Source organism: Coffea arabica, chromosome 1e, assembly GCF_036785885.1.
Source record: "Coffea arabica cultivar ET-39 chromosome 1e, Coffea Arabica ET-39 HiFi, whole genome shotgun sequence".
NCBI classification, from domain to species: domain Eukaryota; kingdom Viridiplantae; phylum Streptophyta; class Magnoliopsida; order Gentianales; family Rubiaceae; genus Coffea; species Coffea arabica.
In genome coordinates, this window is record NC_092311.1 from 8766881 (window position 1) to 8790094 (window position 23214).

Consider the following 23214-nt stretch of genomic DNA (forward strand, 5'->3'; position numbering starts at 1 on the left):
GAATCTTATAAATTAAAAGTAATAATGAATCATATAATAAATAAACATAAAATTTGGTATTAATGAATCATAAAATTTGGTATTAATGTTTTCTATTAATTTTGATTCAATCATGAATTTCATGCTTTCATGATTTCAAAAGAAAAGGAATTCTAAATAGATTTATCTTATATATTAAATTTGTATAATTATATGATACAAAAATTTTGAATCAGAAGATGAAATCAATTTTAAAGAATAACTTGAACAAATCATGACATTTTGATTACATTAGAAATATATTCTCAAAAATAATCTTTCCTTGCTCAGAAAAATTATCCAATGCAATCAACTAATACTAGTTTTCTATCTATACTACGAGTCAAGCCACACTCTATGGGTGTGCTAATAAGAAAAATTATAGTTAGAAAACAAAATATATATACATATATAGCTATTTATAGAAAAAATTTCATAGAAATTGGTATTATATTTCAAAACTTAAGTTTCAAAGAGTTTTGAAAATGATAATGTTTAAATTGTTAGTATTTTGATAGCAATGAACAATTTTTGGTAATTATCTAAAAAAAGATAATTTTATTGACAAGATGACAAAGATGTTTAGAATATAAAATTTTCTCAAGTTATGTATATAGTAAAACATAGTCTAAACCATCATTTTTCTTATATTTTCTATCCTATTATATTGCAAGGAAAGTTTATAACAATAGTTTGTTGTCTTTATCAAATTGTAATACTAATGTAAACTGGCAAAATCTATTTAAATTCTATCTTTAGAGGAACTACTAAAGTCTATTCTTAATACTATCTTGAACTTTGCCAAAAATTGGTTTGTAATATTTGAAAACACAATCTAACACTTATTCACGGATTACTCAAGTACTTGAGATGGAGGAATTTCCTTGGCCATATGTCCTTTATTTCAATACACTTGCAATGAAGTCATTAGATTGTTGAAGGAAGATAATGCATTTGCTATATACTGATATCCATAACTTAATTTTATAGATTGATCAATAGTTTATAGGACTTCAAAAACAACTTCCCTTGTAACAACCAAGTAAAACAAAAAGACATACTCTAGAAAACTTGTAAAATTTTAAACTATCTAATATTTTCCAATCTAAAGCAGCTGTGGTTATTTTAATTTATTCAATTAAAAACAAAAATAAATCTATTAGCACTTTAAAATATTGATTGTTGTTTAATTAGTTTGCTATTATATTGGAGTATTTTTTTTTGTTGCTACAAGTTGCTCCAAATATATGGATTCAATCAAATTCCATGACAGTGGTATTAGAGCGGCTACATTCAACTTGGAATATAGTTAATTAAAACTGATAAATTCTTCTCCTAAACTTTCCTTCATTCTAAATTTTTATTTTTTCTATCACCATCATCTTATTTTTTGATCACAAATATTATTTTTAAAAAATCAGTATGAAAACCCTAAAAGAGATTTCTATAATGATGAACTATATATTGATAGAAGACAAAAGGTCTAAACAAATAATTTCAATAACAAAGTACTTTAAAAATTTATGGTAATCGGAGGTCTAAGATGCTAGCTTTAAAACCAGAATTGAGTAAGAAGTAATTTATTAATAACTTTGCTTTTGGCTTTGATTTAAAGATCCAGATGAAGCTAAAGGAATTTAGGAACCTATCTCGGATTTTATATGAAACTTATCTCCATGCAAAAATAAAAGAAGGTGAAATGGAAAAGTTTAACTCTACAAAGGCTGGTACTATGGAATGTGGATATGTAGTTGGTAGTGGAGAAATTAAGGAACTATTAAAGAAGCAAATCACAAATTAGCTTCAATTAGAGATGAATTGATGGAAGATAAAGTTATCTTAACTACAGACGACCTAACAAAACAGGAAATAGCTAAGGTTTTTGATAAATTATCTCAACAAAATTCTATCATATTGGGAGTTGCGAACTGGATTTTTGTTATCGGATGTATCTTTGGAAAGATAATTTTTAGCAAATAAGAAAACTAATGAATTATTGATCATTTAGAAATTTGATTTTGCTCTTCTTGTACTAATTAAAGAATAAATAAAGTAGAAAGATATAGGTATAAAAGTTGAATTTAGGGATATAGATATTGGCTTAGAGGATCAAACTAAAGGTAGTCATATGTTTGATAAAATGTCTCAAAGTAATTTAGGCTGGAGAGGAGACATAATCAAAATGTTGGAGATTTTACTATATGCCTTCTAACCAAGAAATTTTACTTGTTACTCCAATGGATTTGACATTAAGAGAAAAGTTTTCAATATTTGCATTTGGTTTATATTATCTAAACTTATATGCTATTAAAGAAAAAATTATGCTAGCTATATGACAAAAGTAGGTAATAAAGGAAACTGCTACACAAATATGAATGATGGGATAATTGCCAATATGATATTTCATCCAAGTGACTCTAAATAGGGATAAAGAAGAGCTCTAAAGATTTTGAATATGGAATCATTCCAAGAAATTGTGAATATAAAATTGAGAAGCAACATGTTATTCAGATTCTTATGTCGAGCATTGTTGGAATTTTAGATATTGTTGCGGTACTAAAATTTGGGAAAAGATTGAATGTTAGAAAATCCAATATTTGCCTTCAATTTGGATAGAAAAAATGCAGCAGTTATTTTTAATATAGAGAGACAACTATAATTGATTTGTTTCCAAAGTTTGAGGTGGTCTAGATTTTAAAATTAATTTGTTCACTAGATGGTCACAATTTTACACACGAAAAAGAAAACTAGTATTAGTCTTCAATTTGAGGAAGATTTAAATAACAATCAGTGTAGAATATGAGATATTGTAGAAATTTGATATTGAGATGGTTAACTGCAAGTAAGATAGAATTAAGGTTATGTGTGTTAGACAAGAAAGAACCTTCACTAGATTTTGGAATATGAAGTACTTAGTTAAAGGAGTAGAATAAATTCCTATAAAGAAGGAAATGTAAGGGGATACAAACTATCCACAAACTTTGTTGGCCTATTCTAAGAATAAGGATGCTTTTAGTGATACTTAACAATATTAGAAACAAGCTACTATCTGCTATCATGCTTACATTATAAGAAAATGTAATGGAATCACATGCACAACAAAAGTTTAGAACTTAAAAGTGAGTATAACAGAAAAGATACCAAATTTATATTTAAGGAGCCTCTATACACTTGTGAATAAGATAATTGTTGGGATTTGCATTCATTTATGAATGGTCGGCATAATATTAAATAGTGAAGAAGCACTTATCGACTAATTAACAATTTCTACTTGCTAACTAAAAGGAAATTGCTCTTGTGCACTTTAGTGATAATTAACAAGGTTAGAAACAAGCTACTAGCCACTGCCATGCTTACATTGTGAGAAAATCTAATGGTAAGTATAAAAGAAGAGATATCAAGTTTATCTTTAAAAAACCTTTATAAACTTGTGAATAAGACAATTTTCGGGACTTGGAATTACTTACAAATAGTCGGTACAATACTAAATTGTGAAGAAGTTGCTATGGATTAATTAACAATTTCTACCTACTAACTAAAAGGAAGTTACTCTTCTTCACTGATATTAGAGACAACAACAATCTTAGGGTAACTAGTAGACTTGTTTCCATAGCTAAGTGCATAATTGCTAACAAGATTGAACTATTAGTTAAAGGATTTGGTTTGAGATCCTAAATTTGTTGACATTCTTGAGGATGAGGATAGTCTAAGGGGGTGGATTGTCATACTAGTAATTATAGTATAATTTTAGGAATGGAAGAGTGATAGAATTTTATTGGTTTAGATATTATGTCCATGGATGAGTTACAATAACCAAATTCAGCTATAAAACATGGAGTTCTTTCTCATTTCTAGCCTCCAAAAATATTTTAATAAATTGAATGAGTGAAAACTGCACTTATGAGCATTTTTCTTTCTTCTTCCCTTTCCTTTTGTATTTTCTTACCTCTTGAACAATTGCTCTCTTAATTCTACCATTTCCACCCTTTATACTTTCTAAATCCTTAACTTATTATTCATGAGATATTGATTTTGATTGTTGCTCAATTACTTTGTTATTATATAGAAATATTTTCTACAGCACGTTAATATGAGTTTTTGGATTTAATTCAACTCTATAGCATTTATCATAATAACCTTATTAGCAACAGAGCTTTAACGGGATGTCATCATTTGGTAGAGTATTTATCAGTTAGTTAGAAGTTTTGAAAAATGACATATGGGGAAATTGGATTAGACTATCGTTAGAGTTAGTAATGTGCCTATTGTAACTCTATTCTTCTTTAGAAGACTTGTATGACTCATTATTCATTATTATGATTATTAATTTGTTTTCGCTTTAGTAGACTGATTCAGCTCATTTGATCAATTCCTTTCTCCTTGTTATTATATATCTTTTCTCTTAATCATTTTCTTCCCTTATTTTTGCCAATTTTATCCTTCATTGTATCAGTTGCTTTTAGTTAAATTAGCTTAGTATGCTACAAATTAACTCTAAATCTTTAGGGCTTAGTTGAACTTTGTGCCTAAAACAAGTAAGGAGGGCAGAGCCATAGAGTTACCAATGTTGGGTAACCTATGGTGGGTCTTTTATTTAGATGTGAAAATCCATAGCATTTGATGCTCCATATTTGATCTGAAAGGAATATAAAGCTTAGTTCTATTAGCAACTAGACAAAAGAAAGAAATGATGAAGACAACAAAGAGAAGAATAGAAGACAAACAACAGTAAGAGAAGTAAAGATCGAAAACATTAGATGAGAATGAGATTTTGCATATAATATTGGAGAGGAGCACTGACAAAGAGAGGATATTATGTGTGTGTACTACCTAACCTTAGAAGAAAGAGACAAAATAAAGATAAGATCAAAGAGAAAGAAAAGGCAAGAAAAGTATGTTGTGCAAAGAAAAGAGCGTTCCATATAGATGGTAGGTGATTAGATGACCAAAACTTGCGCTGAATCCCTATCATGCGTTACCTATTTGTGTTGACAAAAAAAGAGACAACAAACAAAGAAAGATTGCAAAGAATTACACAATAATGGTTGTGATAATTTTCAAGTAAAGTTACCTTTGCCAAAAATTGAGGTTGGATTAGTAATTTACATGGAAAAAACCATTGCAATCATTATATTTGCTACTGAGTCATGTTTTCTTGAAATCCAACATACTTATTAACCTTTTACTTTTGAATTTACAAATTTGTATGTGTTACAAATTTATTTTTATATGATAAGTTTATATAGAAATAATTGCACATGAATTCTGACATCTGGGGTGTAAATTTAAAATAATGGGACAAGGTTCGGAATTGTCCAGGAGTATTTTAAACCAATTTTAATAATGAATTTGAAATTGAAAAATGCCATTGACGAACAAGGTTGAAGGGTGAAAAAGTAGAAAAAGATAAAATAAAATATGTAGTTTGCAAAAGAAATGAAAATGTGATCAAAATAATGACTCAAATCAACCTGTTTATCACTATTTAAGTAATGGAGAGCTTTCTTAATAAGTAATATTTCACATAGTATTTAAAATTAGTACATCTAGAGCTTATAATTAATTAATTATTTCTAGCAAAGATGATTAATAAACAAATCGTAATGAGTGCAATTCTCCCCTTTGCTATGCAATTAGTAATACTAATAGAAAAATGAAGGATATAGCAATATGAGATAAATGAAAAAAATAGAAATAGAATTTAAAGAAACAAGTAGAAAAGAAAAACAAAAGAATGAATAAATAAAGAAAAATAAACTAATATATCAAGGGCACTTTTGTTCTAACAAATCAAACAAGGAACAAAGTATATATTTAATGAATAGAAGAGGTAAAGGGTAAAGTTCAGGAGATTTAGTGCAATTAACACTTGAAAATATGAAATAATAAATTATTGTGAAATTCATATAATTTCCTTAAAATTTTCTTTTTAGAGTCTCTCGAGAATAGGGAAAAAATTGTGATTTAGATTGTATTTTACTATAACAAAAACAAATTTTATGCAATTTAACATAATATGTATCTTCCAATAAAAAGATAAAAACCCTTCTAACTAATCGTAACACATGCATAAAAAAATATATGACGCTTATAACTCACATATCAATCTACTAACGTTCAATTCACCTACACAAATGCATTCTATGTTCATTTTCACAACCCATACGCACATTCAATTTCACAATCATTATGCTAATAATTCATAAATATTACACATAATTCTTATAAGACTTCACCTTGTTGTATCTTTTTTTCTTTTTAAATGTTGTATCTTCAATATCCTGAACAATAACTTATCAAAATGGAGGTCAAAAAAGATGGCAAATATTTGGGTAGACCCGGTCTACAGCCCCACTCATAGACCAAGTGATCCAAAATTTGTCACTTCGTCATTAACTCTTCCTCCTTCCTCAAAACACACACTTACATACAGTTACATCTAGTCATTCACAGTAACTTTCAGTCAATGAACTTCCCAACCATTCTTCAATTTTCATCACAATCTTTCTACTTATTGCTACATTTTCCAAAACAAACATATACCCAACATAAAAAAACCAGGCAAAAACAAATAAATCTAGATTTTTTACACCAATTTGAGTCGCTTTATTAGATTCTTAGTTGAAACTCTTGAAGTTTCCCTATGCTTCTCCATTGTTTGTTTCACAAATTCTTTTGATTTCCCATTTGGTCCAAGCGAAGAAAAAGAAATTCTTGATTTCGTTGACATGGATTTGATTTTTCAAGAAAATTCCAACTTCACTCTTCAGCGCAAAAATAATACACCAATAGGAGAGAGAGTTTGAGCATGGTTAAGAAACAAAATTCTTGATTTCTAAATATATAAGTATTGACACTCCTTCCTTGGGAAATATATCAAAAAACTCCCTGTGGTTTGAATGTTCAATTTAACTTCCTTGGGAGAGAGAGAGAGTAAGACTTGCAATAAATAATGTTGAAGAGAAAAAAATGCTTGCACTTGCCGAAAATACCCCTATATGGAGATTAAAAGCTGAAGAAAGATAGAGGAAGGGTTCCAAATCCTTATTCCCTTAATTTTCAAATCGATCTCCAAATCCTTCCCCTTTCTGGGATTGAAGATACAACGATAAGGGATTAGGAGTGAAATTGTTGATTTCAAAATCTCATTTGGGATTAGATGTTTTCTAAAATATCTTCCTCAAGCTATCGAAGTGGCAACAGAAGTAGGGATTTGAGATATCAATGCAAGTTATGTAATTGTGGAAGGAATGCTAAGTGAAAATCGTTGAATCAGAGGAATGTTAAGGGGTTTGAGATATCAGCACAAGCATTAGGATGAATTTTCCTTGCAATTGACCTCCTATTTTGTTAGAATTCTCCACTGATTCTTGAAAGAAGTTGGAAAATTTCAAATTTAGGATTTTTTCTTGCTTTCACTTTCTCTCTATCTCTCTCGATTCTTCAAATTTCAAGTCCAAGAATAATGAAAAATTCTCCTGATGCATTCAGTTATATAAGGGCACTATCAATATTTCACGTACAACCATTAGATTGGATACTTTTTGTCCAATTTTCAATCTAGTCGAAATCACAGGGAGGTATAGTATAAAATTCCAAATCAGAGAAAGTTAAATTGAACATTCGATAAATCACAAGGAGTTTTTTGATATTTTACCTCTCTTTCCTTAGTCTTCCTTGCATCTCCCTTCCCACTGCTTCCTTCTCTTGCATCTAGTGCCGAGACCACTTTGTTTTCGTGAATCTCCACCAAATCCTCCGTCGTGCCCTTCTTCTCCATTTCTTCTTCCCCTATTTTTCACAAAATCAAAATCTAAGCAAAATTACACCCAAAAGTACAAGCCAAACAAAAGCAAAACTTGAAAGGTAACAATTGAGGGGTTTGTAGATCTTGTTAAATGGGTAAGATGAAGTGAACAAAGTAGAAAGAATTCTTATCTCAAAAACTTGTTGCCACTAGAAGTTTCTTTGCTTTGGAATTTCAAAAGGAAATAAAAGAAAAGAAAAAGAATTGAGAAGAGATGCCTGAAGTTAAGGAGCTTCCGATGTTGTGCAATAGAGTTTCTAAATATTTTAATCATTATGATGATGTGGCAAATTTTACACCACTTGATCTATGGGTGGGTTCGTAGATCGGCTTTACCCAAATTTTTGCCAAAAAAAATTACAAAGAAAAGCACACATTTGAAAACAAGTTCACTAATTTCATTCTTTTCTCCATAAAGGCCAATTTCAATTTGTCATAAAACATCTACATTTTTCCAAAGGGATAATATTACAAATCTCTCCTAAGGTTTCTCTTAATATCACCTAACATCCCTAAGATTTTAAAAGTATCACTTACCTCATTTACTGTTCACTTCGTTTGGATTAACTGTTTTTGGGAGTGTTTTAAAAAAACTTTGCTGTTCATTTTTTGAAAAATAGTAAATGTTGTTTGGATTAGCTGTTGTTCACAAACAGATTTTTTTTTGAAAAACAAACTTGTTTGGATTCACTGTTTTTGAAAAACAACATTTAAAATTTTCTTTCTCTTTAAATATCCTTCCTAAAATACTTAATGTCGTTTGCACTGGTACAATTAACTGAGTACTTAATACATAGAGGTTTCATAAGTGTACATGCCAGATATAATATGTCAGTGGAAACATTAAGCAATTATTTTGAGTTTGACAATCCGCCTTATTGTAAGAAAAGCACGGAATAGATAACGATCACCATGTCCTAAAATACATAATGCCTTTCGTAGTGGTACAATTAATTGAGTACTTAGAAAATAGAGGTTTCATAAGTGTACATGCCAGATATAATATGTCCGTAGAAACATTAATTATTATTTTGAATTTGACAATCCGCCTTATTGTTTCATAAGCACCGAATAGATAACGATCACCATGTTCTACAAATGTTGGTGATAGTACATGTGATCGGCTATTGCTCTCCTATATTCATTCCAGCCAGCAATTCCTTGAGTCGACATATCTAGTTGTTGTGCTCTGGCCATTTGGTTGAAGGGGTTTATATTATCTGCCAATGCTCCATCTGCTTCTTCTTCAACAAAATATACGTCATTGGGAACATGATCGCACATGAAGTTGTGCAAGGCACAACAAGTCAGGACAATATTATTTTGTGTTGCCATTAAATAGTTATGCATGAGACCCTTAAATATCGGAAATCGCTTCTTCAAGACACCAAACGTGCGTTCTATAATGTTTCTTAACGATGCATGGCATCTGTTGAAAAGTGCTCGCGCTGCCCGCTCTTGATGGGTTCCCCGTGCACCCCTAAAGGGAGTCATAAATCCTGACATATTTGTGTATGCCGTGTCCACCGCGTAATACTACCCTGCATATCATGTAATTATAGTTAAATCCATTATAAATATATATATTTAAACAAGGCAAAAACTCAATTAGGCAATGCGGTATTTCATTTAATTTTTACTCACCTGCTGGTAGTCATGGAAAGGCACAATTAGGATCAAGTAAAACATCTCGTAAGATCCTGGAATCATGTGCGCTACCCTTCCACCCTACCCCGACATAAGTGAATCTCATGTTATGATCACACATGGCTAGAATGTTTTGTAATAAGCTGCCATGCCTATTCTGGTAACGATCCCTGTCTTCGGCTCTACACCAAGTTGAAACGTGTGTTCCATCAATCACTCCAACGCAATCCTAATCACAATATACCAGCGTTATGTCTCCAACAGGTTAAATTAAATACTAATTTCACAAAATAACCCCTAACCTTAAACCAGGGCCAGAACAGCGCTTTGTTCTGTATTCTTGGATGAATTATGTGATAATCTATCGGTCTGACTAAGTCGCGTTCCAATCGAACGAGAGATCGAAGGCAGCGTCGTAGATGGCGGTCCACTGTCTCGGAAGAATGTTGGAATCTCTCGGCTAGCACCCTATGTCGCTCATTATAATTCAAACACAGAAGGCAAATGGCAACAGACTCATGAATTCCCACCCATTGTGTCGGGTGGGGCTCCCAATAGCCCCTATCAAGCAACAAGTCACATAACTGGAGGAAAAGGGGAGCTTCCATGCGAAGGTTGTCGAATATTCTGTCTCGACGACCGTTTTTCAGCTCTGCAACCTATTGAGCACCAGACTGTGCACCAGCTCGGATTCGTCGCCGCTGCAAAAGGTTTAGGTATGGGTCGAATAAGGCCAATCCAGCAAGTACAAACATGACAAAGGTCAAAATGAGTTCCTCCTCGTCGATTTGTCAAAGAAATCCCCACCATGCACATAATTATCAAACTCCATTTGAGGTGTTATTGGTTCAGTTTCGTCAAAGGTGAATCTGAGGAAAAATGAGACAACAGTAATGATCAATACTGTTAACAATTGACTGCATGCATTAACAAAAAAATGACTTAAAAATACCTATACACATGCAATAATCAGTTCGCAGGAAATTATATGCGATTTACAAAGACTAGTCATTAACTTCCTTTTCAAGACAATATGGAAAAGCTAATATTAAGAAGGCAAATAGTATCATTTGGTCACTATGTAATACCTTCGATGCTAAAATGTATTGGCCAGCTAAGATTAAGCAATACTAGAGCAATCACCCGAATAGTTCCAAACAATAACCTTAAAACCAAAAAATGAATGTTAACTAGTTAAGGTGGCCCCTCAAGCATCCTAAATTTAAATACTTGCCAACACCGTCAAGGCCTCAAAGTCATCCTCAATTTAAATACTAGCCAACACATTCATTTCGAAAAAGTCATCCTCAAATGAGGCAACTATGGACCATAAACTCATGGCCACAAAGTCATCCTGAATTCAAGTTATATCTAACATATTCATTGCCAAAAAAAATTATCCTGAATTTAAATACTATCCAACAATCAGTCATGATCACAAAGATATCCTGAATTTAAATACTCAACATTAAGAATTGTCAAATCCTCAACAAAGTCATGGCCTCATAGCATCCGGAATTTAAATAAACAAATGATAACACTAAGAAAAATTAAAGTCCAAGTTCCGGTAGCAAATGCTACAACTAATTGTCTCAAGTATAAACAAACAAAGGCAACAACTCAAGCTCCAAATAAGTGCTCCCGATGAACAAGGCAACCAACTAAAATAGGGGTGGGGGATAGGGCTCCTGAGGGTCAGGCGGGAAATAGCCTTTTAACTTCATCCAGGTGATGCAGTCGGCGTCAGATCCAGCTAAATTCCAAACAGCCAGCTCTTGCTTATCCTTCAGTATTTCAGCAGCAGCAGCAAATTTGGCTACGTAGGGCACGTTCTCTAATCCCTGAAGTTCATCCATGGCAACGTCATAGTCGATTTTTTTCGAGACATCACGGCTAGAACGATGCTTGTTCGGAGAACTAACTGAGACACTCATGCTGGAGCTCTTCTTTCGACTAACCAGCGATTCAATGGTGTCAAGAGCCCTGAGGTATCTGTCAGTCACTGATCCAGAGGCAGTGGACATAGGACTACCGCTTGAGCAATCACCCGACTTCCGCTTTCCTTTCCCCCTCTTCCCTTTCACTGAGGTGACCCCTCCTACCTCAACTTCAGCATCCTCAGCTGCAAAGTCCGACCTTCCCTTTCCCCGTGCAAGTCGTGCAGCAGTCTTCATGTCTTGCTCCTCGGCTGAAGTACTGGGCTCGTTCTCTCGTCGCGCCTTGATTGACAAAGACCTCCTCAAGCAAATGATAGATGGTACAGTTATTTTGAAATTTTGCAAACTTTGGGTTGACCTAGTAAAAAAAAACAGCCAAAAAGGAGTTAAAGGAACCAGCATATATAACTATTAAAAACAAATTTTAAAAGATATAAAAACACCAAAATAGTTATACCTGCTCCATCTCGGCTCACTGGCTATCGTCCATAAGCCAGGTAAACTTCTGGCTATCCCAACCCATTCCCGTTCCCCGCCTCTTGAAGGCAATGTAGAGTTTGGTCAGCTCGCGCAATGCATAGTACTTGCCTCTTATACTATTAGAGGAGAAGGAGGTGCCATATTAGCCGTTCAACCGGCGTTGGATTTCGGGAACTACATAGCTAGTAATGTTATTGTCCCTAATTTCACTAGCTCTATGCATGCTCACAAGGTGGTTGGTAAAATCAATTTTGTGCTGCCTAGAGAAATACATACGCTCCCCACCTGGATTGCGCCTTTGTTTTCTCATCTTATTAACCCACAAACAAATCCAGTTATCAAAACAAAAAAATAAAGTTACAGGCATGATTATTGATTATCCAAGAGACGACATAACAATAACCAAACTAGAGGAGGAGCAAGAATTACCTTGTAATAGTTAGAAATGCAACTTCCTTAAATCGTTTTCCCCCCACACTGAGTTGGATGAACGAGAATTCTGGATGATTTTCTACTTCAATGCTGTGTTGACATAGATATAAAATTACTTACCAGCACTGAACAAGGCCAAAAAAAAGAAGAACCAAGCAAATATACCTCTGGAAGCACGGCGGATAATAGGGGGCATATAACCTTAGAAAATGGCAACCAGAGCAGTAAACTACCCTGTTTTTTAGCACCGAATAGCAGTATGAAGTTAGACAAAGACATCAAGTGTTTTCGAGGTAAAAAAAAAAAGTTAGCAGCCTAAAATAGCGTGCAGCAGTTCATTCAGGGAAAAAAACACAGAATTAGGCCATAAAGTAAGAAAAAAACAGCAAACTAAATGGAATGACATTAAAAAAAAGATAATGACAATATTGGGGGGGGGGAAGAGAACTTGAGGACTTGGCAAATAAACCCAATCATTCTTTTAAGATATTCATCAAAATAGTTAACTAAAGTCATTAGTATCTAGAACTAGATAAAATAGGATCAGAACGAGAGCTTAATAAGCCTATTGAAGGCAAGTCTGGATAGTCAAAGGCAGCTCTCTCCGCATAATAATTTCTTATGTTGACTTTCCAATCAAGCATGCACCTAGTATAAAATTATTCAGTTCTGATGAAGGCAACGAAGGATTGTTTAACGTAAGAGTCTCTTAACTATGTATCCTACACTTATCCATGGCATATTTGAAGTAGAAGTTCAATTTTATGTCATACCAGATAGCATAGATAAGTAAGTTTACAACTTTGTTGGAGGCAAATCATAAACAAGGGTATGAAGTTTTTGGCCTTGAAATCAAATATCCTTTGTTTCAATGTTTCAAGAAAGTCAGTTACAGGTCAGGCATAAAACTATAGTGTGGCAGCAGGAGGGTAGCCAAGGATTCTGTTGCAGCAGCCAGCAGAGACATAGAACAGTCTCAAAAACAACTGCTAAATGAACAATAGAGATAACAAGCGGCGGGTAAATTCTTAACTAGACATATGAAGGTTTGATATTACAAGTTAATTGACTAAGGACAAATGCAATGAAAATGCTCTTTCTAAACAGTAGCAGCTATTATATATATGATAAATGTTTGAAACATGGTGATTCTTCACAATCTCACATATGATTGCTAATTGCAAGAACGTGTCATTGACATCTAGCACAGAGACACTTCAACTAGAAATTATTACGTTAAGGTGGCATTTGTCAGATTACAAGGGAACACATGACTCAAATTAGGCTGAATAATGATAGAAATTCTATTCAAGCATGTTGCAATCAGATCCAGATACCAATAAAAGGAATACATATATGAAAATCTTAACTATTAAATTAGATTAAGCATTGTATGACTAAACACAAATTGCACATAAACATGTTAAGGGCAATGCAGCTCCATTACAGTTTTCTGGATGATTCCCAAACGTGTAAAATTCTAGTAAAGAGACTGTAAAATTAAAATTACCAAAGAGAGAGAGAGAGAGAGAGAGAGAACCAGAGAGTAAATTAAATGGTATGGCATAAAGTACATTTAAAACAGCCAAATAAATTAGGCAAATTAGTCAAGTTCTCTTCCCCTTAAGCAAACAATTAAATGGTATGACATAGTTTAATTTCTCTTTTATCCAACCAAATTAATGCGGTCAAAAAATGTTCGCATTTCATAGCTCCTCAGAGAAAGCCAGCTCTGACGATGCACACACAAAAAGGTTCCATCAAAAGATAAAGCAAGCAATTTTTTGTTTAATCAGTCCAAATTTCTTCGAAAACGGTGAAAAAATTTGCAAATGAAGTCCATTCTTGGATGAACCCTAACACTGTTCATACTCCAGATCACAAGTGTATCGCATATATTTGCGATTTGGCCACATTAAATCTGAAAGTACAACCTTCCCCACTGCTAATTAACAATCTAGTTTAGAAATTAGTCTTTACAACAGAAGGCTAAGAAGCTTTTGAAAGAAAAAAAAAAACATACCGGATATCGAGCTAAAGAGCTAAAGAGGGGGTCGGAGAGCTCAAACAATGTTTGAGCTGAAGTCGCGCAACGAGGAGGGAGCTTGGATGCGTTCTGACTTCGCTTCTTCATCGAGCTTGAGCTGACAAACTCAGTCGTCAATTTAGCTTTAGAGGAGCATTTTGAGGAAGCAGAAGCTGTTCGCGGTCCTGAATCTCTCGGCATTCACACTCGTGTGATTTTGGGAAAGTGGTTTTGGGTTGCCTTTGCAAACAATAGCCGAAAAATAGACAACTGGGGCTTTTGCCCAAACGACGTAGTTTCGCATTTCTTTAACTGTAGCCATAATTGTTGTGGGCTCACAACATTTGGTGTGTTTGAAAGACAAAAACAATTTTTGGAAAAAATGCAAATCCAAACGGAGCCGTTGTTATTTATGTAATAAAATTTTGAAAAACCCTAAACTACGCTTTTGCTCGCTAAATAAATATCCTCCTAAGCCACTTTGTTTATTTCAAGAAAACCACCACCTAAAAAATAATCGTAAGTAGTACTATCACAACATAATGCTATAATCCGTAAAAATATAAATCTGAAAAAGAAAAAGGAGATTTGCAAACAAATACACTGCAAAATTAACTCTATATGCTTAAAACCTATTTCTTATTAATGTTATAATTTTTTTCAACTTCTTAACCCGTACCCAAATTTTTAAATTGTACTGAATATTATAAAAATTAATTCAAAATAAACTGCAAAATTATACCCCATTCTATCACAACACAAAAAGTTAAAGATCAATAAATTTCAATTTACAATAAATTACACATAAAAATCATATAGTCATAAAAAAAAAGTAAGAGAGAATGTTAGAGAAAGGAAAAAGAGAACTAAGTGGCTTTTGTTTCTTTTTTTAATTTTTTGAGCTATATTTATTTAACATATGAATTATGTGTTAAGTGACAGTTGACATAATCTTTTTGCAATTATTAGAAGAGGTAAATGATATTTTCAAAACCTCATGGATGCCTGGTAATATTGGGGGAGGTTTCTCATATTATCCCTTTTCCAAAACCAACCAAAACAATTGACCCAAAAAAAAAAAAAAAAGAAAACTAGTCAAACAAACACAGTTGTATAAACACGTGTCGCAATCCAAAGCACAAAGACACAACAACCAAAAGCGGCGGCCGCTTGCAGAAAATTAAAACCAAAAAATCTCAAAAAAAACCACAAAAGAGAAATAAAAACGAAAAAAAAAAATGCTTTCCTACATTTCATCAGCTTCTTCTTCTTCCACCACCACCGCCTTCTTCTTCAATCTCCGCTCTTCTCTCTTAGCCAAACCAAGATTCCATTTTTGCCCTTCCATCTTCTCCAAATCACAGCAACGCCACTACTCCAATTTCTTTCCTCGTTCTTCTTCTTCTGCTATGGATTCTCCGTCAATCGCAGCCGTTGATTCCATCGCCGATGATCTCAGAAATCAGAGCTTGAATTCCAATAATCATGGTGGAAATCATGATGGTATTAATAATGTTAGTAAAAATAAAGGGGTGAAATTGAAGCTGGAGGAACTTAATTGGGATCATTCATTTGTTCGAGAGCTCCCTGGTGACCCCCGAACTGATATTATGCCAAGAGAGGTTAGTTTTTTTTTTAAAAGTTTTTTTGTGCTTATATTTTCTTAATTTATGCAAAATGTTTATCTTTTCTTCTTTTTAGGGTTTGCTGAATATATATGGAGTGTGGAAATGGACTGATTGGATATCTTGCCATTACTCGTTTAATTTGTTACTTCTCTGAATGATGTAATATTTTCTGTTTTTTATCTTTTCTTTGAGTGAATTTTATGGATAGGGTTTAATGGGCCTTTTTTGTAGCTAATGGGATTTAACTATATTAAGTGGTAAGGAAATTGTGTGCTTTAATTTAAGGAAAATTACTGAAAAAGCAGCGCTTGGCTGCCTCATTAATAAAAGAGGGAACAATTTTGACCTTTCTATTGTAAAGGGCATTTAGTTGATCTTTGTAGAACGTTTAGTTCAATCTGAACTTAAATGTGCACATTTTGTGCAAAAATGTAGGTGTAATTGCCTTCTATATTAGCAATAGCACAGAATTACACCAAGGTGGATTAACTACCCTTTTCACAAATTTATTCCAAGGTTTTGTGCATCAACTAATTCTGATGTAGGGATATCTGTTAATGTTGGGCAGCATATACTAAAAGCATACTCTTAGCAGTTTTTGGAGGGTTAACCTAAAATGTATTGACAATAATTGATGTTTTCAATGTTAACGTCAGCTCTGCAACTTGATAAATAGGGCCATTTTGCTGGATTACTCACCCTTTTCAGAAATTTCACTTAACTTTTTAGTTTGTAGCTAATTCTGCAGTAGGGTAGTAAATGTTGATGTTGGAAGCAAATAGTGAATGCATAATACATAGTGGTCTTGCAGGATTGGCTTTTTATGGGATATTGGCACTTGATTGATGTTTTTCAATTGACTTTGCAATTTGATATATAGGTATTACATGCTTGTTATACAAAAGTATCGCCGTCAGCTGAAGTGGAGAACCCTCAACTCGTTGCATGGTCAGAATCAGTTGCTGAATCACTTGACTTGGATTCTAAAGAGTGAGTATGCGAGTTTGTTTCATGTGTTATGTGCATCTTTGGGGTACAGCACAAAGATGTGTGCATGGTGTAACTTTAAAGCCTCTTTAAACAGCTGACATTGTTATTGATTTGAGAATTATCAGGCGTTTTTTTTAGTTGGAAGAAAAAGGTTCTCCTTGTGGAAATTTGTTGCTTCACTACTTACTGGTGAAATGCACTCTCGATCTTTTTCTACTTTATCTGGCAGTCTTTTTCATTATTATTCAATTGTGAATGTGATGACCAATCTAAGGAGTCTGGACATACAATCTCTAAGGCAAAGATGCTTTGCTATGGTGTAGCGATAATTGGCTTCTTTTTGGAGTTATGTGAAAAATGGGGATTTAGGTCCATTGTATGAAATGAGACCTCTTTTCCTGTCTGCATAAATCTGCTGCAGTAGTGGAAAAGGCTAACAGTATTTCCTCATTAGTAGTGGAAAAGGATGTTTTCTTCATAAAGCTTATAATGGTTTGGATCTCTTGCATAGCAGCTTTAAGTTCTTGAGTACATTCGCCATTGTGCTGTTTTGAGGTTCTAATAGTTGACTTTTTCATCAACTTTATGTTGGATGATCTTGAATGTACAATAGCTGTTTGTGTGAGCTAGATTCACTAGGTTGTGATGTAGAACATATCTGGCTTTTTTTCTCGTCTGCATCCTGAAGGTGGCAATATAAGTTTATTATAGTGAAGTAGTGAACAAGGATTCTTCTGCTCTCTGCCAAAACCTGCAATGCTATTTTAAGCACATGGTGGGCCTGCAGTTTCCCTGCCTTTTTGTTAGCGCGGTTATTTCAGGATATGCTTTTTTCCCATTGCTTGGTATTTTCAAAATTATCACAAGAATCAGGAGGTGGTTCCTAATTTTAAATGATAATGTAGCTGATTTGGAAGTTTGTGTATGGTATTTCTTGTCTGAGTTAGGTCAGATAGAGTTGAATTGTTTCCTGGAAGAAAATATACATAATACTACTAAGATGTGGTTACTTCCTTTTAGTTCTCTCTTTTTCTGTCTGGATCTTGATGTTCGGCTCTTCTCTTTCTCATTGATGTCTTATGTCATCTTCCTAAACATATTTGTTGTTTCAGGTTTGAAAGACCTGATTTTGCGCAGATATTTTCCGGAGCTTCTCCCTTGGTTGGAGGGTAAGTGTCACGTCGGCTTATACATCCTAGAGGTCCTCTATGGTGCTTGATTAACATTTCAGCATGTCACTCCTATAGGGTTTCTTATGCTCAATGCTATGGAGGACACCAGTTTGGAATGTGGGCTGGTCAGTTAGGTGATGGCAGGGCAATAACTCTTGGGGAGCTTCTTAACTCAAATTCAGAAAGGTGGGAGTTGCAGCTCAAAGGTGCTGGAAAAACACCATACAGCCGATTTGCAGATGGTCTTGCAGTGTTACGAAGTAGTATACGGGAATTTCTTTGTAGTGAAGCAATGTATTTTCTGGGAATACCCACAACACGTGCTCTTTGTCTTGTGACAACTGGAAAATTTGTCACCCGAGACATGTTCTATGAGTATGTTCTTCAGTCATGGTTTTTTCATGCGGTTTTTTTGAGCTTGATATATGTTCTAGCTTTTATGTTTTAATGTGTTTTTTCTGAGTTTGATATTCCATTACAGCCCCATGTTAGTAATTCAAAAAATAAAGGAGTTTCCAATGTTTGATGTGTTTGCATGTTATTCCGATGTCTTGGTCCTTAAATTTCTGTATGATCTTGTTGACTTTAACCAAATATAGCATATTTTTTTAAGCACAGTCTTGATTTTACAACACTAGGTTGATACCGGAATGAGAATTTGTACTTTTCTGCATGCATTGCTTAGGGGTAGGGCTGTAACTTGATTTAAATTGATGCCACCACAATTTAATATTTCTTCATCTGTCATGTTTTATTGGTTTAATTTGTGAATTATTAGTTTTTATTTCTGTGTCTGTGCAGTGGAAATCCAAAGGAGGAACCTGGTGCAATTGTTTGCAGAGTAGCTCAATCTTTCCTTCGCTTCGGTTCATACCAAATACATGCTTCTAGAGGAAAAGAGGATCTTGATATTGTTCGTACTTTGGCAGACTACACCATTAAGCATCATTATCCCCATTTAGAGAATATGAGTAAGAGCGAAAGTGTATCTTTTCAAACCGGGGAGGAAGACAATGAAGTGGTGGATCTAACCTCAAACAAGTATGCAGGTTGGCATTTAATTTACATAATTAGTGGCAGTATATAAGTGATAATAGGTGTTAAATTAAGTATCCTTCGGGCATGATTTTTTGATATATGTTGCTGTCATTTTGCCAGTCCAAGTTGCCGGTTGTATGTTTCTTATGAGTCTCATTCTGGACTTAACTACGGATACATGCTGTTAGTTCTTGCTAATTAACCTAGGAAAATGAGAGGGTTCCTAGATTTTCTAATTTGGTTTCGGAGACTAGAAGATATATTCCATGTGGGTTTTCTTGGAGCTTAAGGATTGGTAGAAGTGTTCCTGCAGGGAACAGGGTTGGCCTGATTATGTTGACCAGTCCAAGCAGGTTTTGAGATCAGTTACCATTGCTTTCTCAGGTTTCGTGCACCATGTGTCTTTTGGCTACAGGATTTTGCTAATCAGTCTGCTTATTTACAAGAATGAAGTTTGGGGATAGATTCTACGTTGGTTGTTACATGAATTCTGCTTGTTTTTTCCAGTTCTTTTATCGTGGGGGGTTACCTTCCATATTCTCTCAGTATTGCAATTAAAAGGACAAAATATGTGATATGATAGCAAGTTTTGACCCATCCCCTCTTCTTCTTCTCTAAACACCCAACGCCCTCCCCCACACACACACACACCCCACCCCCCACCCCCCCCCGGCCAAAAAAAAAAAAAGAGGAGGAAGAAAGACAGAAAGCTTACACACATATTTATTTATTTTGGTACTAAGAGTTTCTAATGTTTGATGTACCAGCTTGGGCTGTGGAAGTTTCTGAGCGTACAGCATCCTTGATTGCAAAGTGGCAGGGTGTTGGTTTCACACATGGTGTTTTGAATACTGACAACATGAGTGTGCTGGGACTTACCATCGACTATGGTCCTTTTGGCTTCTTAGATGCTTTTGATCCAAGTTATACTCCAAACACAACAGATCTTCCTGGGAGGAGATACTGTTTTGCAAATCAACCTGATATTGCCCTGTGGAACATTGCCCAATTTGCTAGGACTTTATCTTCTGCCAAGTTGATTACTGATAAGGAGTCAAATTATGTTATGGAGAGGTGCTTTTAATGGCTTTTGTTTTTCAAATTAATTTTATAGAATTTTTTGTGACATTCTGGGTATGACTTGCTACAGATATGGAACCAAGTTTATGGATGATTATCAGGCTATAATGACTCAAAAACTTGGCCTGCCAAAGTACAATAAACAGTTGCTCAGCAAACTTCTTAACAATATGGCTGTTGATAAAGTAGACTATACAAATTTCTTCCGGTTGCTCTCAAATATTAAAGCTGACCCTGCCATTCCTGAAGATGAGCTATTGATTCCTTTAAAGGCAGTACTGCTTGATATTGGTAAAGAACGGAAGGAGGCATGGACCAGCTGGGTGAAGTCCTATATTGAAGAGGTATTGTCTGTTTAATTGAAACTCACATATGCTATTCAAAGGTTACATATTTTTTGATATTTGGCGAACTTATCATTACACTGAAGAGGTAAATGTGATTTTTTTGACATAGCATAAGAAAATTTCTCCTTTGAATATTGATAGATGGCAAATGTAGTTTGGAATGGTAACTGCCACCATTTTAGACAACGATAGGGTGTTACTTATGGAATTTAATCTTCCAAATATATATATTTTTTAATATTTTTTTTCAAATTTCTAGCAGCAGAGGGATGGGATTTAAGAAGCGGGGAGGGGGAGAGGGGTCTATAACCTGGGACCCCAAGTCCTAGAGCCTCATAATCTTCCAAATATCTCATTACTATATCTGGTTTGGTGCTATTTAATATATGGTGATCTCTTCATCTGGCATGCTTATTGAATTAAATACTTAATAGTGCGTGGGAATTTGCTAGTAGTTTATTAAATTTTGTAGTCTAATTAACTACATATTTTTGTCCCTTAGCTCTTAAGAGCGTGTTATGGTAGGGCTTTGCCTGAAGAATTGTGATTCTCCTTGAGCGTAGTGTCAGTTACCTGGTTCATTGCCTCATCTTCAATTTGTCACTTAAATGTTTCAATGCCTCTAGTTTATTCTCGTCTGAAATTAATTTTCTTCTTCTGTGTTGCTTGTTGGTGCCTTTTCCTGTGTTGCCATAGAGATATTTTGGTGCAATTGTGTACCAATTTTGGGCCTGAAATATGGCTGCTAATTTGTAAAAGTCAGGGACAGTTAGCTGTAGGAGCGGCAAAAAGAAAATATATTGAAGAAACAACATGCCGAAGTGCTATTCAACTGTTTATTCATCTGGATTTTTTTTTTTTCAATTTTTTTTATGGACTAGACTACTATACATGCATCTTGTACAAATGGAGTTGCAGTGAGAAGGCATGGTTTGGAGTAAAATAAGTACTAGCCGAATTTCACACTAAGAATGTAGATGCGATTTCAACTTTTTATACATTGATTTCATATGTTGGCTCCAACAAGTATAGCTGACCCCTATCATGACCACATCAACTAGATCGAGAGCTTTTCCTATATCCGAAGAGGGTAGACGAGCAGAAGGGGAAGATTTTCACAAGTCGTTAAGTCAAGTGTTGCTCAGGAGTGAAATTGGTGATAGCAAGTTGTCCTATGAATTCATTGAGACAATATGATGTTTTGAGCTGTCGGTTTCGCAGATAGACTGACTAAGATAAAATTTGTGCTGTAATTTAATGGGGAGCAAACTTAATGCTGTAAAGAAATTATGAGGAGTCTCAATTTTTTTCCTCCCCAATCTTCTGTTGCCTCGTGTCTTTTTCCCTCTGTCTGTCTGCCTATTGTGTTGACTTCCTCGAAAGTCATATTTATGGTTCTCTTGGCTCTTTACCAAGTTCTGTTTGGCAACTCATCCTAAGTTACTTTTGAATCTGGTTGTGCTATTTTCTCTAGGTTTTCCATGTTCCTGCTTGGCTTATTCTCTTGTGGGTTGCTTGAAACATATGTACCAATGTTGAATCAATTATCTGAAATTTAGAATCAGCAAAAGTTTAACCTTTTGTTTACACGTAGTTCTTTAATAAATTCCCCGTCTTGATATTTTGCGCACCTAGTGTTTTACAAGAATATTTGTGCCATGGTATTGGTTGATGGTCATGTGATGTAACTTTGATATTCTTTCACCTGCAAGTGATGATACCATGAAATGTTAGAAAATTTGTATGAAACTGATTTAATAACATGGGAGCAAATATAACATACAAGCTTTGGAATTGAAGCTGGAACTGACCATAGAGTTCATTGGTAGCTTTTGGTACTCATGTCATCTCTTCTTGGGAGTATGGCGTTGTTTGAACTGTTTTTACCTTGTGTTCATATCTGCTTTTTAATGGTGTGACATGACAGTCTTCTGTAAAAGTAAACCTGAAGAGAATAAACAAGGTAGTTCCTTACCACTGCAGAGCCAGGTGAAGAGTACCTCGGCTCTGGAGCTGGCTTCTTGTGTCCAAGTTGTGGCCTCCTAGGTTGGGGAACAAATTATTGCTCAAGATATTTATTTCTTGAATGTTTCTTTAGCAAGGGCCACTTTTTAAGAGTTATGCCAGTTTGTTTGTGTTGCTGTTCAAGTTGTTTGTTGTGCACTACTTGTGACTGAAGTATCTGTTTGTTTCTGCTGAAATGTTGTAACTTCTCAAGTTGTATGAATCGCACGTTTCACAGCCTTCATTTTTATTTTTGTAGCTTTCTGCTAGTGGTATCTCTGATGAGGAGAGGAAGGCCTCAATGAATTCTGTAAATCCTAAGTACGTTCTTAGGAACTATTTATGCCAAAGTGCCATTGATGCTGCTGAGATGGGCGACTTCGAAGAGGTTCGCAGATTATTGAAGGTTATGGAACGTCCTTTTGATGAGCAGCCAGGAATGGAGAAATATGCACGCTTGCCCCCTGCATGGGCTTATCGTCCTGGGGTGTGCATGCTGTCTTGTTCTTCATAAGTTTCCTGTGTATTAATATGATGGAGAATGATAGTTGTACATATCTATAAATCAGAGTTCTGCTTTTATAATAGCACATGGAAGCTTAGTATTA

General features: G+C 34.4%; 2 protein-coding genes and 1 long non-coding RNA gene across 7 annotated transcripts; 1 reads left to right on the forward strand and 2 right to left on the reverse strand.

The window, feature by feature from the left end:
• Window positions 1–2930: 2930 nt before the first annotated feature.
• Window positions 2931–8211, reverse strand: LOC140008524 (uncharacterized). The gene is made up of 2 exons (XR_011815936.1): window positions 7676–8211; window positions 2931–4654 (listed from the first exon to the last, which is right to left on the reverse strand). It is a non-coding gene; the product is annotated as an uncharacterized lncRNA (long non-coding RNA).
• Window positions 8212–8759: 548 nt separating this feature from the next.
• LOC113688794 (uncharacterized) lies at window positions 8760–14607 on the reverse strand. Of its 5 annotated transcripts, XR_011815940.1 has the most exons (6): window positions 14345–14605; window positions 12487–12555; window positions 12319–12411; window positions 9775–10341; window positions 9470–9701; window positions 8760–9366 (listed from the first exon to the last, which is right to left on the reverse strand). XR_011815940.1 is itself a non-coding variant. In XM_072053175.1 (5 exons), exon 5 carries the CDS (start codon window positions 11644–11646, stop codon window positions 11134–11136), a length of 513 nt encoding a protein of 170 aa, XP_071909276.1. In that variant the 5' UTR covers window positions 11647–11767; window positions 11867–11947; window positions 12319–12411; window positions 12487–12555; window positions 14345–14607; the 3' UTR covers window positions 10917–11133. The 5 variants fall into 5 exon arrangements, 4 of the variants coding, with proteins under 4 accessions (XP_071909276.1, XP_071909273.1, XP_071909271.1 ...); XM_072053175.1 differs by lacking the exons at window positions 8760–9366; window positions 9470–9701; window positions 9775–10341 and adding exons at window positions 10917–11767; window positions 11867–11947 and having other exon boundaries at window positions 14345–14607; XM_072053172.1 differs by lacking the exons at window positions 8760–9366; window positions 9470–9701; window positions 9775–10341 and adding exons at window positions 10917–11767; window positions 11867–12005 and having other exon boundaries at window positions 14345–14607.
• Window positions 14608–15546: 939 nt separating this feature from the next.
• On the forward strand, window positions 15547–23214 carry LOC113700642 (uncharacterized). The gene is made up of 8 exons (XM_027221110.2): window positions 15547–15969; window positions 16856–16965; window positions 18078–18134; window positions 18213–18512; window positions 18939–19186; window positions 19943–20249; window positions 20326–20599; window positions 22866–23214. The coding sequence occupies exons 1-8, from the start codon at window positions 15586–15588 to the stop codon at window positions 23118–23120; spliced, it is 1935 nt and encodes a 644-aa protein (XP_027076911.1). The 5' UTR covers window positions 15547–15585; the 3' UTR covers window positions 23121–23214.

Bases quoted from the DNA above. Each gene is read 5' to 3' on its own strand.
- LOC113688794 (XM_072053175.1), bottom strand. From the start codon at position 11,646: ATGAAGACTGCTGCACGACTTGCACGGGGAAAGGGAAGGTCGGACTTT.
- LOC113700642 (XM_027221110.2), top strand. From the start codon at position 15,586: ATGCTTTCCTACATTTCATCAGCTTCTTCTTCTTCCACCACCACCGCC. The intron at 16,966-18,077 runs GTGAGTATGCGA...TTGTTGTTTCAG, and splicing joins CTTGACTTGGATTCTAAAGA to GTTTGAAAGACCTGATTTTG. The intron at 18,135-18,212 runs GTAAGTGTCACG...TCACTCCTATAG, and splicing joins GCTTCTCCCTTGGTTGGAGG to GGTTTCTTATGCTCAATGCT.